At 37.1% G+C, this 19426-nt stretch overlaps 1 protein-coding gene and 1 long non-coding RNA gene across 2 annotated transcripts; both read left to right on the top strand.

Moving 5' to 3' along the window:
* Nucleotides 1-411: 411 nt before the first annotated feature.
* LOC127844705 (uncharacterized) lies at nucleotides 412-17861 on the top strand. The gene is made up of 7 exons (XM_052375133.1): nucleotides 412-600; nucleotides 1624-1812; nucleotides 2981-3120; nucleotides 4791-4950; nucleotides 12702-12944; nucleotides 14561-14675; nucleotides 17677-17861. The coding sequence occupies exons 1-7, from the start codon at nucleotides 427-429 to the stop codon at nucleotides 17859-17861; spliced, it is 1206 nt and encodes a 401-aa protein (XP_052231093.1). The 5' UTR covers nucleotides 412-426.
* LOC127845278 (uncharacterized) lies at nucleotides 7198-7541 on the top strand. Its single transcript, XR_008033153.1, has 2 exons — nucleotides 7198-7306; nucleotides 7441-7541. It is a non-coding gene; the product is annotated as an uncharacterized LOC127845278 (long non-coding RNA).
* Nucleotides 17862-19426: the final 1565 nt, after the last annotated feature.

Genomic DNA, 19426 nt, shown 5'->3' with positions numbered 1-19426 from the left:
ATAATATCATGTGACTAACAGAAAATATGCACTTCACTATCAAAGCAGATGCATAGTTAAGTGCACTGTCCTTAAATAGCTCTTGATATTTACATTAGCTGTAAAATCATATTTGTAATTCTTATGGCATGTAACAAATTACAAGCCCAATGGTGTGCAAAGAAATTAAAACTGTTAGTCTATACGAAAATTGGAAACAGAAGAACTCATTTCAGGTTTTCAACCAAACTTCGTATAAAAGTGAAATTTAAAGTTAAACTAGAATGTTGCCTTTTTTGGCTACAGTTAAAGAATAAAAAAGAACCTTTTTGCTATAAACCTGCCATGTTTCTGCTGCAAAAGTCGCCGTGGCATAGTGGATAAGCTGCCCGCCTACCAAGAGGTTGCAAATGAAGCTTAAATGAATAGAATTAAACTAAAGCTGCCATGTTTTTCGTGCAGGTGTTCAGCAAGCCTGAGGAGACCCAGATCCCAATGTTAAGGGATTACGTAATTGAGATGACAGGCATTAGACAAAGGCAGCACAATGAGCGACTTTCCCAAAGCTTGAGAATATTCGTGTCTGATATTCTACTGTACGCCAGTCATGATGGAAAAACTGTATGTTGCTTTTAGATTGTTATGTTATATATTTTGTTCATTATTCTACTGTACATAAGTCATGATGAAAAACTGTATAATGCTTTTCGATTGTTTTGTTCTATATTTTGTTCGTTATTCTACTATACATTAGTCACGATGAAAAACTGTAAATTGCTTTTGGATTGTTTTGTTCTATGTTTTGTTCGTTATTCTACTATGCACCAGTCATGATGAAAAACTGTATGTTGCTTTTGGGTCGTTTTGTTCTATATTAAATAATTTGGTTAATTATTCTACTGTACACCAGTCATGATGAAAAACTGTATGTTGCTTATGGATTGTTTTGTTCAACATTTGCAAAACAATTTAGGGAAAATCTTTTTTGGCCTGCAAATGTACAAGAATGTGCAGCTCTTTTAAGGAAAAACAAGCTGCAAAACGTCTGTACATAAAACGTCAATGTCCCTGTTCTCTATACAAGGATTATAATCAACAGTATTAATAGTGCAACATATGCAACATAAATAGGATCTGGCACTAGTTGTCATATCATACCATATTTTATTAAACAAATTCAGGAATTTTGTTAATAAGCAAGCCTTTGGCGAGCTTACTAACAAATTTCCTGGAAGAGTTTAATAAAATATGGTATGATATGACGATGAGTGTGAGATCTTTTTATCAGCTGCTTTTAAATGAGCAAATTAAATAAATATTTACGCAAGCATAATGATAAATTCCGAATGTTGTTTACATTTCGTGACGTGATTTGAGGTTGCAACGTCATTTCAGCAAAATAACAAAATTTGATTGGTCAATTGAACAAAATGTAAGCGAATGAAAACGCTTAAAAAGTATATTACACATGTTTAAGATGAACTTTTTGTAATGGTTATATTACATGGGAAACAGGGTATGGCATGTGATAAATGGTTTTCCCAAAGCAAGGCTCAATTATTTTCTAATCAGAAACTCTTAATATTGTTCCAGCCTCAAATGTTGTCATTGGTGCAGAGTAAATTACATCTTGCAATCTTTCAGGGTGCGAAAGGTACCAAGTCAGTTGTTGACAACGAGTTGCAGAAACTTGAGAAGGCTCTGGAGCCAATTGTGGGAAAGTTGTCAGCAGATATGGACGCCACATTTGGGAGTGTGAGACAGAAAATGGAGGAAGGGGCTTCAAATGCAGCATCAGAGGCCAGCAATACCTGCGCAAGATGGAGCGCTCCTGTATGTACATTGTGAAACAAATGGTCTGTGAAAAAGGGGTTTAATGCATGTGCGAAAAAGTGCCGTCCCAGATCAGCCTGTGTAATCCGCACAGGCTAATCTGGGATTCCCTTAACTAATTTTTTTTGTAACAAGGGACTTTCTTGACAGGAAAAATATTATAAAAGCGGAAAGTGTCGTCCCTGATTAGCCTGTGTGGACTGCTTAAGCTTATCTGGGACAGCACTTTACGCACATGCATTAAACCCCTTTTTCACAGAGCACGGCCCAAATACTTGTTTTGTTTTTTGGTGTGAGTTTATGTTTTTTTATTAGTTTCTGAACAAATGTTTGATAGACTTACCACCGGTCCATCAGCCAGATTCATAATTGGATCCTGCTAAAATTCAACAGCAAGATAAGCTAGGTTGATAAAACCTGATAAGTGGACCATATTTATTTCAGTTTTGTCTGTCTGTCCATCCTGTTGTCTGAAAAATCTGGATCTTGCAAGTACTTAAGCCAGTTTGACCATTTTGAAAATATGCACGCTTTATTTGATTTTTTGTTTTTAACAGATAATAAGTATGGTTGCTTTGGTTACAGCATTAAGTGAATACTGAATTCTGAATCATGCCATAACTAAAAATTGGTTAGGTTGATAAAACTTTATCCTGTTCATACTTACTCAAACGACATTAACTTAGTTGAGCACTGTTGTTTTGTTTTTGAACAATCATGGTTTAGATTGCAATTTGAAATGCAGTTGCAAATAGCACTGGTATTATGGCATCAGGCAGTTAATAACATAAACTTGACTTTAGATAGAAGTTGTGTAGTGGATATGATGTCTGCCTAGTGACCGGGAGGTCACGATCCCGGTCACGATTTCGATCCACTGTCTCTGTGGGAGCATTATTAAGATATCCGTCATAGAAACCAAGCACTAGTTTGAGGAAGCGGACTGGAGAGCGTTTCTAATAAGCCTTAGGCTTTCTTTGCAATCAAACTAAAATAAATAGGTTTTAATTTAAAACTAAACTGACTTTAAAGTTTGAAATATGGTGGCAGCCAGTTATAAGGACAAAATATGGTGAATACTCAAAAACTTAAAAGACAAGGTAAATATTAAGAATGCTCATTTGTGATACCAGATGGTGAATACAGTCCCAGCTTCTTGTGTTTGAAGGTTGTCAGCGGCGATCTTCACCCTAACACCTACCTTGCTACAACGCGCAAAAAGGGGGTACATGGAGAGTTTGACTTCAACGAAGACTTAGCTGAGCCCATGTACAGGAGTATGACAACTGTTTGGGACTGGGCTTTCAGGTATTAGGATGAGCCACGTTCTGGGATTTTCAGCTAGAAGATACCTCCTTTAAAGTAATAATTACATAAAGTGGAAAGTGTTGTCCCTGATTAGCCTGTGCAGATTGACTCAGGGAAGAAATCAAATGTTAAAATGTTTGACTGTGATTTATATTGATAAATTGAAAAGTCTGCTTAATAATAACTAGCTTTTGAGTTACATATTTGATGTTCTGCATGTTCTGTACACAATTAAATTGGTTTTAATTGTCCTCTATTTTTTGCAAATTATGGGCTTCGTTTGAAATGTGCTTTTAGATATGAAAACTATAGCGGATAAACTGATATCTAGCTCTAATTAAAAGATGTTCAACTGATTGATTAAGATCTAAATAGGTTTCTATCAAACTTGTCTGTTGCTCACAATACGTTTGTATAATTGAGCGCTAAACTGCATACATGCCATTCGCCCCTATTTTAGTGGGACAGTCGTCTTTGTGAGATGTTTGTCAAGAACATGTATTTGGACAATCTTTGCAAACAATTATTGTTCTACAATTTACTATAAAAGCTGCAGTTTTAGTTTCTTTTGGCAAAAGCACCATTAATAATTCTCTATTGCCTGCTTATAAACAAAATTTGCAACCTCACGAGCCCACCTATCTGTTACTTGGATTCGTTGCAAGCCTGGTTTAAGAAGTCTGACCGTGAAAGATTTAAGAAGTCTGACAGTGTAGGGTTTGAGAAGTATGACAGTGTAGGGTTTAATATGTTGACAGTGAAGGGTTTATGACATTGACAGTGTAGGGTTTAAGAAGTCTGACAATGTAGAGTTTAAGAAGTCTGACAGTGTAGGGTTTAAGAAGGCTTACAGTGTAGGGTTGAAGAAGTCTGACCGTGTAGGTTTTAAGAATTCGGACAGTGTACAGTGTTATACGTCTGACAGTGTAGGGTTGAAGAAGTCTGACAGTGTAGGGTTGAAGAAGTCTGACAGTGTAGGGTTTAAGAAATCTGACAGTGTAAGGTTTAAGAAGTCCGACAGTGTAGGGTTTAAGAAATATGACAGTGTAGTGTTTAATTAGTCTGACATTGTAGGGTTTAAGAAGTCTGACAGTGTAGGGTTTAAGTAGTCTGACGGTGTAGGGTTTAAGAAGTTGACAGTGTAGGGTTTAAGAAGTCTGACAGTGTAGGGTTTAAGAAGTGTGGCAGTGTAGGGTGTAAGATGTCTGACAGTGTAGGTTTTAAGAAGTCTGACAATATAGGGTTTCAGAAGTCTGACAATGAAGGTTAAGAAGTCTGACAGTGAAGGGCTTGAAGGCTTGTATCAATTTCCATTTCTGACATGGTAGGAATGATGCGATGCTGAAGCTATATATGAAATTTGTTCTGGGAAAACTGGGTTATTGTTAGGCTGAACCCAAACCCTTAATATTTATGCTTAAAGTGTCGTCCCAGATTAAACTGCTCAGTTTGAACAGGCTTATCAGGGGCGAAACTTTCTGCTTTGTGGAAGTTTTTGTATGAAGGAAGTCTCTTGTAAACAAACCCCCAATGTAGGGGGAAAGTGTTGTCCATGATAAGCCTGTGCAGTCTCCGTAGGCGTATCTGGTAAGAAACTGTATGCACCTTTTAGCTGCCCAGTTTTCCCACAATTAGGCTGACTGTGATTGTTGGACTTATCCTGTTTCCAGTGGAATGTTATGGCAGGCCTTGGACACTCTAAAGACGGACTTGATGACAGAGCTGAGCAAGATCACATCCAGCCTGGGGTCACAGTTGAGTCAAATGGGGGTCGACTCTTTAAGATGTGCTGAAGTGGCTACACAACTCCTAACCTCTGCAAACCACAAGGTCAGCTTTGCTGCAAATATACTGAACTTACTATATACTATAATGTTTACTAGAATAACTAGGGTATTATACTCGCTGTGTGATGCTAAAATCGGTTTTAATGTCATAAATACGTTACCTACTATCTATTAGCTTATAGCTTTCCAAGGGGAATTAACTCATCCGGAATTTTAACTGGGAACCGGCCACCTCATTACCGTAATACAGGCCAGGTTAAACATTACTGCAACGCAACCTAGGCAAAAATCGGTAACCAATCCTCAATATTCTTTCCGGATCGACCAGGTGTAGACGTGTCTTTTACAGCTCTGAATTGAAAATTGTTTTTCGATTTATTTCACTTGGTTGATTGGGGTTTTTCATAGATAAATTGTGTTATTTATCTTTGTACTTCTTATTCGGAATATTTTATGTGGATTTTATGGACTTTTGTTTCAGTTGTAAAGGTAAGCCATGCTTGCTTTTGTTGAACAATCGTTTATTTCTACCATGCTGGGTGTTTTAGGCGCGAAAGAGCACGTGCAAAACGTTTTTTTTTCTAATGCGTGAAACTTGTTTTCAGCTTTGCTGCGTTTTAGGTACATTCTCATGTACATGAGCACGTGTATATCGTGATCTTCGTCAATACGCAGTTGAGGAAAATTGTACAGTGTAAATATTCTTCTAATGCGTTACGAGATCGTGCAAAGCGTGCTCTTCTAATTCTTTGACAGATTGTTTATCATTTGCCATTGTGTGCAAAAATGATTTTACATTTCATATGACAATATTAATTGATGATCATTATATTTTCATCTGTTTTGAATTAAACTTTTGTTTAATTTATGATCTACGGCAGTGGTATTATACGTACCATTGACTTTCTCTTTTACAATAATAACTTAGAGAATGTTAATTATTTTCATTATGGACAAATAATGATTTTATGTGCCGCATGATAATCTGGTCTGTGACCATTTTATTATTGAATATGTTTTGCTCTTGTCTTTCATATAATCGACTTAATGATGGTCGCAGATACAAGAGATGATAAAACCCGATGACGTCGCATATCATGGATGACTTATTTCATGTTCAAATTGTTGAAACTTTATTGTTTCAGCCTTGCCGGGTTTTTGTACGTACTCATGCACTTGAGCACGAGTTTTTCGTTTTTCCTCTTCAATAAATAATTGAGAAGGTAATCCAACTAGGATTTCGTGCCTTTTTCATCAAAAGATTATTGAGGCCAATTGTACAACGTTTGTTTGTTTACATATTGTGGTTTAACTTTTATTTAATATTTTAACCATTGTTTTTGTCTTTTGTAGGTTCTTTCTGTTTCTTTTGTTTCAGAAATGAACTTACAAAATAGAGGTTCATGTGGTCATGTCAAGGCAAGGTGGAATTTCCACAACACTTGCCTTGCATGTACCGGTTGCACTTGCTTCACAAATGTGCGGTGTGCGTATTGTGGGCTTATGACACAGCTGGTCGCCGACGGACGTCGATCAGCCACAACGCAACGAACCTACAACAGACGTTGATTGTCCGGTGACTTCACTGGATGATGGTCTTTAAATTGTTTTGAATATACGTACAATTGATGTTATCTTTTACAATAGTAACTAAGATAATATTAGTTAATTGTATTATATGCTAATAATTATTGTGCCATATGACAATCTGGTCTAGGACCAGTTGATTGTTGAATATGTTTTAGTCTTATTTTTCATATTCAACAACACGATGTCTGCAGAGAGGACATCTGATGATATAGCCTTCGCTATTCTTTCCCGGGCAGGATGAGATCTATTAGTAAATATTGCTTAGAAAGTAGATCTACATCACACCTTATGGCACCAAGATGGGAAGAAGAGCCATACGTCGGTAACTGCCCGTTGGCGGTGACCTTGGAGGGTCATCGCCGGTGACAGTACTGTTCACTTAGTGACGGTCCGTTCACCGGAAAACAATTTCCGGGTACTGTTCCCGTTAATTGAGGCGAGACGGGCAAGACGTGGAACACGGAGCTACCTCTCCGTCGATCGTCGTCAGACCATTGGGGCGTTCGCCATTTACCGGTCTGTGCCCGTAGACGTTGACCACGGAGCAACAACGGTACGTCGGTCAATGTCTCATTCAGGTTTGTTGAGGTATGTATGATTATAACATATATACCTAACGTTGACCACGGAGGTTCAATACTAGTGACGTCACAGTTTCAGAGATGTTCCTGTAACACGTTGAGGAAACGGTTCCCATTTACGGACAAGACGTGGAACACAGAACTATCGCATCGTCGATCGTCTTCAGATCATGGTGCTTTCGCCTTCACCGGTCTGTGCCTGTAGACGTTGACCACGGAGCAACAACGGTACGTGGGTCAATGTCTCATTCAGGTTTGTTATGGTATGTATGATTGTAGCATAGTATACCTAACGTTGCCAACGGAGGTTCACACTAGTGACGTCACCATTTCATATTTGTTTCATGAATGGTCCGTTACAGAACACCAGTTACCGGGGACTGATCCTGTCATGGAGAAGAATATCCGTCACGGGTTCTCGGTACCTAAGAAGAACCTTCTTACGTCGGTTTTTGCCCGAGGACATTGACCACGGAGCAACAACTGCACGGTGATTAATGTCTATTCAGGTATGTATTTTATGAGACATACTGTATCTAACATTGCAGGTGACGTCACTGTTTCATATTTCATGATCGGTCCGTTCAGCGAACACCAGTTTCCGGGGACTGATCTTGTCATCGAGAGGAATTTCAGTCGCCGGTTCCCGGTACCTAAGAAACGGGCAAGACGTGGATTACGGCTTTTCACTCTCCGTCGATCGTTGCTAGACCTTATGGCGCACACCATTCATCGGTCTTTGCCCGACATGTTGACAACGGAGCTATAACAGTACGTCGGTCAATGTCTCAGTCAGGTATATAAGATAAGGAAGGTAAGAATAAGTAAACATCATCTGACTTCTTATTCATCTTATTCGTCCACAGATACAACAACAGTAGACGGACACGCTATTCTTCATCGAGCACTGGCCAGAAGAAGAAGTCGTTCATCATCATCGGATAGGATAGACATCGAAAATACCTCGCTTTCAATGAGCAGTTCTCGTAAGCGTTCACGTCAACGCTCATGTAGACATTATTTTGGAGAATTTATTTCCAGCGTAGCCAAACAATATTTCGGCATCGCAGGTATATTGGAATTCGCCATTCATCATGTATGGATTTCCGAACCTACTGGTCATATTGACGTTTTCTATATTATTCCTTTACGGAATATCATATCACCATTACACATGTGTTGGTTTTCTTCGGCATCCACACATGTTGCAGTCTACGAACCTTATTTGTATACGAACATTAGTTCGTTTAAATTTCAGGCTTCGGGATTAGGTCATATTGCCACCACGACTACATTGGACACTTTGTGCCTATCATACTGATAATCTAACATTGTTTTCCGATTTACAGTATCAGTTAGATGACTTCTGCACCAATTATTTTCATCCTGACGCAGTCTTATTAGGACCGATTCGTTCCGATCACAGCGCACCGATCTCCGGACACCAGTCACCGATCAAAACAAGTAGTCGTTTTCTTCCTCCTCTTCTTCGTCATCGAGGGGGTTCGTCATCATTGCCATCGGAATTGAGTTTTGGCTCGTTCTTCTTTGTCGAGCAATACTCGGAATTCATGTCAGACCATATGGATTCCATCATATTTTGGCATTAAACCAATAACGTTACCGGTCATATTAAGGACCGTTCCGGTTAGGTTAACAGTTACCAATCACCGGTATTAACTTGTGTTTTCATCGGTCATAATTTGTAGCAACGGTTATCTTCTACTTTTCTAGTTGTATAACCCTTGCTATGATTCTATTGAATCCAATATTTTATGGATTGAACAATTTCCATGACATTTTGTATTTTTTTTAATACTCATGTTCTACTGATGACCGTTATTTGCCAAATCATCTACGCTGATTTGGTTTATGGTTGATTTTCCTTACCAGCTAATCCAAATTGGTGCTGGATATGAATTACTTATACTATAAGAATATGAAATACATCTATCTGTTATTTCTACTTCTATCTCCGCCGACTACATGCAGACTATTGGTCTTGCAGTTTGTTCGGCTGAAGCGAGCTCGAAATCTTATATTGGGCTCGAACATTTCTATTTGATCTAGAATTATATTCGAGAACCTTAGGTTAAATTTTAACACACCTTAACCTGTTGGATACAGACGAGCATTCTTTTTAGCTCTTTTTCATTTATAAACATTTTCACGACTCGTTTGTGATGATTTCAACTAGCACACATCGGTCGTGGTTTATTTCCAGACACAGAGGTGAACATATTATCACTCATTGTATTTGTATTCCAGGAACTTATTCGTTATTTGCAAGATAGCAGGTCGTCTCAACGCCTGCAGATCTTTTTCCTTTCGGTTAAATGAAAATTGATTTGCGCATGCGCGCCAGTGTTTTTCCAAATCGCTTACACGTAGATGCTAAAATGTTTCGAGGAAAGTTGTTTCTCATCTAACGCTAGTAATGAGCGAAATGCGATCATAGATCGCAGTGTTAATGCTACACCGCGAATGCAGTTCGTAGAAATCGATCAACAGCGTGTGCGATTGTTATACATTCGTCCACTTGACATAACTGGATACTTAGGTTATTCTATTATTTTGCCAGTTTTGGAATATCTTAGTGAGTTTTTGCCATATTTGTATGGTATCTACTTAGTGAATCATGTGATTATGGTTCTACGACCTTTTAAGTCTCCTGTACAATTAATTTCAGGAACTTCTGCACAGGTCAAATATCATATCTTAGAGAGAAATATGTATACAGATCCAAACATGTGCCACTACATGTCTGGCCATTATTTAGTTGTTTCTGCAGAAGAACATATTTCTGTTAGAACTTCAATACTTGTTACTTTTGAAAGGATAATTCCATCAGAACGGTATATGAGGTTCCCTGGAAATTCTTTTTGACTGGGTATTTGAGAGCATAGTTATTACCTTAATCAATCTGCTAGATGCATACATCTTTTTCTTTGATGATAAGAAATGTGTTCTTCTTTCCATCAAGGATAGAGATTATGCTTTCGTATACCTTGTTTTGTGTTAGTCATCACAACTCTGTGCTAATTTGGAACTGATCCAAGCTATGGAACATTAACACTATGTTGTTCGTTCTTAAGCGGTTTTGGCTTGTGTTATTGGGTTGCTTGATGAGCTTCCTATGAATTTTTTTTCATCAGCCTTATTAACAGTTCCAATATAATTTTTAAGACGGGTTTTTCCTTCTAATTATGTCTTTACCATACTGAGAAGTGAAATTCATGCTTTTTCTGTTGAATAAGACCAATTTCAGTTCGATCTGATGTCGTCTTCACTTTATTGTGTCAGCCAGGATTCCTTGCTTATATCAACTCTATATGACTTCTCAAAATCTTCAAGTTTCCAAGTTTTCTTAAACTGGTAGACATGTAGATAAGGATAAACTTCTATGGCCAATCAGGGCTTTGAAGTTCTATCTCAGCAGTGTTAGTACATTCGAGGTTCTAAAAAGACACTCTTCATTTCCCTAAAAAAGGGGGGGGGGAGATGTGTCTGCGGTTTCTATTAACTAGGGTTAGACTTCTACAAGGAAGGTTTACTCTTATCTCTTATCTAAGGATTCATTCCTTTTTAGGATCTGACCGCATGAAGTAAGAGCTTTGTCTGGTTCGTGGGCGTATATTAATCACACCCCACTTCTTGACATGCTCCAAGTTTTTTTCTGTAGGAATCCGACCACCTTTTTCATCTTTTTATCTTCTTTTTCTGAAGTGCCAACAAAACCATTTGTATGTGTTTGGTCTTGTTGTAATTTCAATAACGGAAGTGTCTTCTTTTTGACATAGACATATTTACTCTGTCTGATGAGTCAAAATTAATACCGTTTTAACGAAGATAACCTGATAAACCTTGTTTTGGGTTTTGGCTGTCATTAGCTGGTAACCCTTTTTATGGGTTCTACTGTGATGGGAAAATATTTACGAGCCTTCCCACCTCAGCTTCAAAATCAGCTAATAGATAGTAGGTAACGTATTTATGACATTAAAACAAATTTTTAAAGTAAAATTCATTTTAATTATTAAATACTTACCTACTATCGGTAAGTCCCACCTCCCACCCCGCTATTCGATTAATATTTTGTATATGTATTGAAAGAATATTGAGGATTGGTTACCGATTTTTGCCTAGGTTGCGTTGCAGTAATGTTTAACCTGGCCTGTATTACGGTAATGAGGTGGCCGGTTCCCAGTTAAAATTCCGGATGAGTTAATTCCCCTTGGAAAGCTATAAGCTAATAGATAGTAGGTAAGTATTTAATAATTAAAATGAATTTTACTTTAAAAATTTGTTTTACGCCAAATGTGGCCAGCGTAGCTCTAGAACAGCCTGGGCAGTTTTGTGAGGAACTAGTCTGTCTGCTATTGAGACCACTAAATATTGAATGACTTTAAAGCGGACAGGGAAGCTCTTGATAAGACTGTGCGAATGAGTAGGCTTGTCTTAAGTTGTTGCTGGCTGCATATGTGTCTGATTGTTGCATGGCACAGCTCAAATGGGATTTGTACAGTGCAGGGCCAAGTCCTAAAATACATAAATAAGGCATTGTTTTGTTAAATGCTAATTATAAGTATGTTTTCATTTCCAATAAGTATATAATATATTATATGCAATTTTGATGGAGTATCATCAATCACCAGAAGCTTTAGTTACATAAAAATCTCAACAATCGGTCCATGACATTGATATATAGTATCAGTGCCCTGTTCTCTAAACACTTTTCATACTGACTGTCAATTGCCCGTAGCTTTCAGCAACGGTCAACAGACTTAAGGGTTTATAAACCAGGGTTTGCAAAATCATATGTGTATAAGTTTGTCGGGTTGGCCAAGATCATTAATGTTAAGAAAAACTAGCATTTGCTTTTGAATCGCTTTATGGATGGTGAAAATACCATTTTCAACACTAGATAAATTGGTATTATATCATATGCAGCCAGCATGGCTTTAGACCAGACAGCCCTCAGCAAAGTAAGATCAGGAGCTCACCTGTCCGCTATGAAGTCATACAAGGTTTTGTAGTCTAATTGTCAGTCATTATGACTCCTCTATTATATTTTACGTATACAGATGCATATATATTGTTCTGATATTAGTTCCGTCTGTGAAGTAAGATCAGGAGCTCACCTGTCCGCTATGAAGTTATGCATGGTTTTGTGGTCTAATTAGCAGTCATTATTAGTCCTTCATCATATTTTACGGATACAGATGCATATATAGTGTTCTGATATTACTTCCGTTTGTGAAGTAAGATCAGGAGCTCATCTGTCCGCTATGAAGTTATGCATGGTTTTGTAGTCTAATTAGCAGTCATTATGACTTCTCCATCATATTTTACGGATACAGATGCATATATAGTGTTCTGATATTACTTCCGTTTGTGAAGTAAGATCAGGAGCTCACCTGTCCGCTATGAAGTTATGCATGGTTTTGTAGTCTAATTAGCAGTCATTATTACTCCTCCATCATATTTTACGGATACAGATGCATATATGTCCCCAAGCCCATTTTTTCATAACGCGGCTCAAATGTGATTTCATTATTACTGAAAGTAATATCAGATCTTTTATGATAAAAAATACAAATCTTAACATTATGTTCAACATTATCAGCTTTTAGAAATGGTAAGCAAACGAAAGGACTTGGTGACCAGGAAGCAGCGAATTATTTCCCGTATTGTGACCCCAAACATTCAAAACTCACTGTTCGTTACTTACTACATGTGCGCCTCGGAGTCGGGCCCTGGATCGTTCGAGCAATGCAAGACGCACATGTCAAAGGGCATCGAAAGGGAAAGACACTCCATGTTTAACAAGGCCACAGAAAACATCATGCAAGAGTTACTGGCCTTGCAGGTAAAAACCTACAGATGTAACATATTTTTATCAATAAGAGAGTTAAGTATTCACTAAATAACAAGTTTCAAACCTGTATGAAATTGTACTTCAAAAGTTATTTATGAATTGATTTAGATTGGGACTTCCTCATGTAATTAAGACTGATAAAGGAAACAATATGTTCAAGTTCTGACTTAATTGGTGACTGTAATATAGAAAATTACTTTAGCCATTAACAACATAAATAAGCCACATTAAGCAAAAATGGTGTTTAATGCCACATGATGCCAGCGTAGCTTCAGTCCAGTCTGTGTATTTGAGCAGTCAAATCACCAGCTACACTGTTGGCTTACAGCACCACAAAGTCTGGCCACTAGGTAGCTCCTGACCAGACTGCAAGATTACATTTACTGATCTGGAGCTATGCTGGCCGCATATGGGCGAATACTGTAAAACCATTAAATTTCGTGTGGTACGAATTTTCGTGGATTTTGTTGTTCCGCCGAACCACGAATTCAAGTACCAACGATTATTTTTACATTTTTAATCCGAAATTGGTCTTTTCCGAATGTCATTGCGGACATTCTCTATTGTTTTCGGTTATCACAGATATTTGATTGAGATATGCTAGGTAATACAATATGTTGTTTTCTTGATAAGTGTTTGGGTAATAATACTTTTTTAATCAAGTGTGGACTTTAAACTGTACAACAACGATTGTTCTCTTTTACGTGACGTCGTCAAATTGACAGTTTGCAGATTTATCACATATGTCAATTAGTGCCAATTAAAGTTAAAAGAGACAAAACGGTTTTCACACCTGTATTTTGGGGACCTTATTACTCAATTGTTTCTACTAGGGGACCGATTGAGCAGAGAATTGCAAATATTGTCAAAACAACATTGATGGCAATTAGCGAGCGGGGACACACAAGGTAGCCGCTTTATTCGCTTTTATCGACAATTATCGGCAACACTTTCATGCTTCAGTGCGAATTAATCACACGCCTTGCTGTCAACACACATTAGCAGATAATTCTTTGTTATTACTCTGGTTGTTTTTAGAAAAGTTTAATTATTATGACTGTCAATCTTCCCCGAAAATTTGAAATCCACGAAATTACGTGTCAACGAATTAGTTGTTTTGTATTAAAACACGAAATTTCATACCGACGAATTTCTATACGTTTACAGTAACCCATTTTCACATGACACCACTCATATACATAAAGGTTGATAAGGCATGTGCACACAAGTTAATAATGTAAAATAAAATAAAAATATTACAGGTGTACATTCCTATATATAAGGAATGAATGTATGAAAAAATAATCAATATAATTTCTTCACGTTAACATCAGTCTATAATGCAAGCAGAGATTGATTGGGGGTACATTTGCATCTTTTTGTTTGTCTGTTGGTTGCTTTGTTGGTTGTTTCATTCGTGAAATGTTAAAACTTAGTTGAAGTACTTCAACATCTCTAAAGCGCTAAATAAAATTTCAAAAATATCGTAACCATGAGGTGTGGATGTGCAAGATACATGCGAGTTAATTGCTCTTGAACATAACTTATTTGGCGGTTTGGGGTTTCAGTCATATTTGCGTTTGAAACTGTTTGTTTCGTGATTGCAGCAAGAAGTCATAGCGCATGTGAAGGATGTCTGTGATGTACTCCTACAGGACATCAGGGCTGCGTATGAACCCTTGTATGCTCACTCCATACAGATCAGAGCAGCATTCCTGAACTGTATGTATGATTTGAACCTCGCTCTGTGAAAAGGGTCTTTTAGTGCATGTGAGTAAAGTGTTGTCCCAAATTAGCCTGTTTAGTCTGCACAGTCTCATCAGGGACGACTTTTATCATATTTTTTGTGTAAAGTCTACAGTGTTGTTTTTTTTATGAAATATTCGGCGTTATTCGACCCCATTCCCCCATCTTTAGAGTATATATTTTTCCCCGAAATATTTTTAAAATTCCCCTCTCGGAAGTGTTATTCAATTTTAATCAATACCTCATTTAAATACGTCTTTTGTTACGAATTTACTACAATTTTCCTGAACTGCATCCGCGTGTTTACTTTATTTTAGCCTTTACCGCAAACCGTACGTAGTTCACTATCACGACTTTCGCTTTACGACATCTACCGCAAACCATACGTATTCCATCATGTTGCACAACAACAAAAGCTATCGTAAAAAAATTGACAAATCTGTTTTAACTCAAAAATAAATTAATATTCTTTTCAAACAAGTACAACTTAAAAGTCAGTCTTCTTCAAATGCCGGCAGTGAAACGCCAGAAACGTCCGATTAAGAGAGTGTTGAAAGACTGTTTAGTTTGCTCAACCTGCTTTGCACGCCACAGAGAAACAGGCTTGGGGAAGCTACACTGAAGTCCCTGATCAGACTTTGTCTGCACACGGAGAGACTTGGTGAAGAGGAGGTCACCAGAATAATTGATAAATTCGCTGAAAAGCTCAGAAATGTTGAAGTTTGAACATGAACATAACATGTTTATGAATAAAAGAGTTTGAATTATGTTTTTCTCCCTCTGTATGGTGAATTATAGTGTTAAAACTTGATTTTGTACTGTTACTAGCTAAGCATAGAAATTTCTCCCTTTTCCCCTTTTACGCGCGAATTCCCCCCCCCCCTCAGGGGACCCGACCCCCTTCCCCCAAAACTTAAAAAAAACACTGAAAGAAAGTCTCATATAAGCAAAAATTCAGTTAATGCTGAAGGTGTCCTCCCTGATTATCTAGGACAACACTTCAAGCACATGCATTAAACCCCCATTTCACATAGCGAGACTTATTTTCAGAAATGTGTAACATTTGTAAATCCCCACAATGTGGGGGTATATTGGACTCAATCTGTTGGTTTATCAGTCTGCTCTCGTAAAATGTTTTACATCTGAGGTGCAAATTACTGTCTTATTCCTCATGCATTTAAATTTAAACTTCCAGTATGCTATAACCATAGAGTAAACGCTTGAGTTGTCCTCACATTCCTGCATTATTATCTGCCCTTGAATACATGTGTCAGTAAAAATAATGACAAAGCTCTAGTTTGTTAATGATGCATAATTATTACCCGCTATCAAAGTTTGCAGGGTTTGGAATCAACCTGTTTGTCGGTTGATTGGTAGGTTGGTTTGATTGTCTTGCCTCACATGTATTCTTTGTGTAGAACAAATTGCCTCTCATTTTTGTTTGCATCAACATGTTACTGTATCGAGATTTGATAATACCTAAATAAGTACAATTCATTATAGTTTTGTGTGTCGTGATCTTGTATGAAGATATATGTGCCCCTTGAGTTAGGCAAATTGTTAATACATACGTCATTGTATATGTTTACTTTGTGTCTTAAATTAGTCACTCAGCTTTTTGGTCATCAACATAAAACTTAGTGTGTACATTGTTATACTATGTTGAAATGGAAGATGTTGTTCTGGTGTGTGTTGAAATATTCTTCATGGAGTCATGTGCCCATGGACTATGTCAAAGTTTGGATATTTAAAGCCTTGTACATGTCATCCGTTTGTCGCAAAATAGTCCCTCAGTTTTCTGAATATCCACATGGTACTTCATATTTTGTTTCCAATGTGTAGAAGTATAAGACATAGATTGTGTGATTGTTTCGATATTATTTGAAGTTCATATTTTCCTTTGGAACTTTCAGGTACTTGCTCCATGGTACATGTGTTTTTTTTATTGCGAGTTAGTGTGTCTGTTTTATGAGTATCAACATGAATATTTATAGGTATATTGTTTGTACTATGTCAAAGTGAAACAAGTTATTCTTGTGTAATTCACAATATTCTTTGCAGATTTTTTTGCCTTTGAACCACAGTGTTTTTCCCCACCATTTTGGGAATGGGGCCGGGTCGCTTTGTATTGGGAAATTTTGCGGTGTTTTGATAAAAAATGGGAAATAAGTGTTGTTGTTTTGATAAAAAAGCTTTAAAATTGAGAATACGAGTGTTTTTCAGTATTATATTTGCTAAGGTTGACCTTATATGGATGTGAGATGAACAAAATATTAATATCTAAATATAAAAAAATATTTTTCTGGGGAAATCTACCATTGGGAATTTTTAGCTCCCATTTGGGAAAAATATATACTTTTTTTCCGTTGGGAATGGGGCCGATTACCGGACCCGATTTTGTATGAAAAAACGCTGTCTTGGCCAAATTTTGGGTACTGACATAAAGTACTTGTATGTTTCGTATTTAAAACAGGTTTTTGTGTGTGGTTACACAACTAAATTGGTTTTGTTATATGATTTGTTACAGAGTTATGTGCCAGAGATTTAAGGCAATTGATTTAATATAGTTACATGAAGCTTTTCGTCTATGTGCGAGATGAATATGAAGTAGCGAAAAAAAGTTGATTAATTTTACTATTAAATGGGGTATTTGTCATCTTAATTTACTGTTCTATTTTACGATGACATTGTTTATAAAAAAAATCAACCAAAAGGGCCTGCATGGCTTTTTTTCCTGATTAAATAGCTTTAATTATGCCATTTTAATTTCAGGCTCTGAAAAAGCCTTGTTCACAATTTACCAGTGCACATTCTACAAACAAACTGGTGTTAATTGTGAAACTTCTCACATGTTTTTGTATAAGCAGGCACATTTTGTTACAATTGAGCAGTTTCAATACACCAGAAGCGTATCAATTAAATGTAGTCTCCTCTAAATGACAACATTTTGTTAATTATGGTTTGTTTTCACATGCAGGCATTTCAAAGATTGCAAAGAGGTTGGAAGAGATTGGCTTTGAAAGCCATGACTATCCAGTTTCAAAGATTGCAAAGAGGTTGGAAGAGATTGGCTTTGAAAGCCATGACTATCCAAACGCTGACGAAGGACTTGCCTTGCATGGTAACAACCCAGATAACAGCGCTGACATGATCCTGGAATGATGATAGGGCATGACGCATCAGAAACTGTCCAGAAACAATTGAATTCTTACCATAATTAAACTGTTGTGTCTGATTCTTACCATAATTAAACTGTTGTGTCTGATTCTTACCATAATTAAACTGTTGTGTCTGATTCTTACCATAATTGAACTGTTGTGTCTGATTCTAACCATAATTAAACTGTTGTGTCTGATTTATTACCATAATTGAACTGTTGTGTCTGATTCTTACCATAATTAAACTGTTGTGTCTGATTCTTACCATAATAAACTGTTGTGTCTGATTCTTACCATAATTAAAGTGTTGTGTCTGATTCTTATCATAATTAAACTGTTGTGTCTGATTCTTACCATAATTAAACTGTTGTGTCTGATTCTTACCATAATTGAACTGTTGTGTCTGATTCTTACCATAATTGAACTGTTGTGTTTGATTCTTACCATAATTAAACTGTTGTGTCTGATTCTTACCATAATTGAACTGTTGTGTCTGATTCTTACCATAATTAAAATGTTGTGTCTGATTCTTACCATAATTAAACTGTTGTGTCTGATTCTTACCATAATTAAACTGTTGTGTCTGATTCTTACCATAATTAAACTGTTGTGTCTGATTCTTTCCATAATTAAACTGTTGTGTCTGATTCTTACCATTATTAAACTGTTGTGTCTGATTCTTACCATAATTAAACTGTTGTGTCTGATTCTTACCATAATTAAACTGTTGTGTCTTATTCTTACCATAATTAAACTGTTGTGTCTGATTCTTACCATAATCATTAAAACAATCGAGTTCAATGCATGCATGACTTGTTGTGTCTTGTCTTGTACTGAATGTGGTGAGTCATTGATATGTCTGGACTCTTTAAAACGGTAAATGAGGGATTGTACTATCCTTGTGCAAAATATTGAGCACTTCAAAAGGTATCACCGCATAGCACTTAGGAATTTATTTGACAAATATTGTAAGGAATAACTATCACTACAACTGTTCAGGGGCTACCCTGTCCACTGTAAAGTTATGCATGGTTTTGCGGTCTCATTAGCGTTCAGTGTAGCTCCTGACCGGAATGCACGGATGCGTGGGCTCGACTGGAGCTAGAATGGCTGCATATGACATAAGACCCATTTTTGCATGACGTTTGTTACATCGCTGTAACATGGAACAGAACCGCAAGTGAAGACATAGCCTATGAAAACCATGATGACAATGTCTTGTGTGCAGACTGTGGTGTCTATTAAACAGGAGAGAGAGCTGCAAGGTGGAAGCAGTGTTGTATGTCAGTCATTATGGTGATTTATTTAGGACCAATATGGGGCTGAAGTTCGGCCATATTTTCCTGCACTTACGGTACATTTTTTTCCTCTATAATAACCAAAACATCTTCTCAATTGTCTGCATTCTGGTCCTATCACAATGACTGTAATATCATAGTTATATTTTTCCAGGTCAAGTGAAGACAGAGCCCATGGAAACCAACGACTAAGTCTAGTGTGCATACTGTGGTGTCTATTGTATGTCAGCCATTATGGTGATTTATTAAGCTCCAATTTGGGGCTGAAGTT

Source organism: Dreissena polymorpha, chromosome 9 (assembly GCF_020536995.1).
Source record: "Dreissena polymorpha isolate Duluth1 chromosome 9, UMN_Dpol_1.0, whole genome shotgun sequence".
Classification (NCBI taxonomy): Eukaryota; Metazoa; Mollusca; class Bivalvia; order Myida; family Dreissenidae; genus Dreissena; species Dreissena polymorpha.
This window is presented reverse-complemented; position numbering and strand designations above follow the sequence as displayed.

What these genes read in the sequence shown, in the direction of transcription:
- LOC127844705 (XM_052375133.1), top strand. Translation starts at nt 427, where the DNA reads ATGTTTTTCGTGCAGGTGTTCAGCAAGCCTGAGGAGACCCAGATCCCA. An exon ending in CCAGTCATGATGGAAAAACT is followed by an intron (nt 601 to 1,623) that starts GTATGTTGCTTT and finishes GCAATCTTTCAG; the next exon opens with GGTGCGAAAGGTACCAAGTC. An exon ending in GTTTGGGACTGGGCTTTCAG is followed by an intron (nt 3,121 to 4,790) that starts GTATTAGGATGA and finishes TCCTGTTTCCAG; the next exon opens with TGGAATGTTATGGCAGGCCT.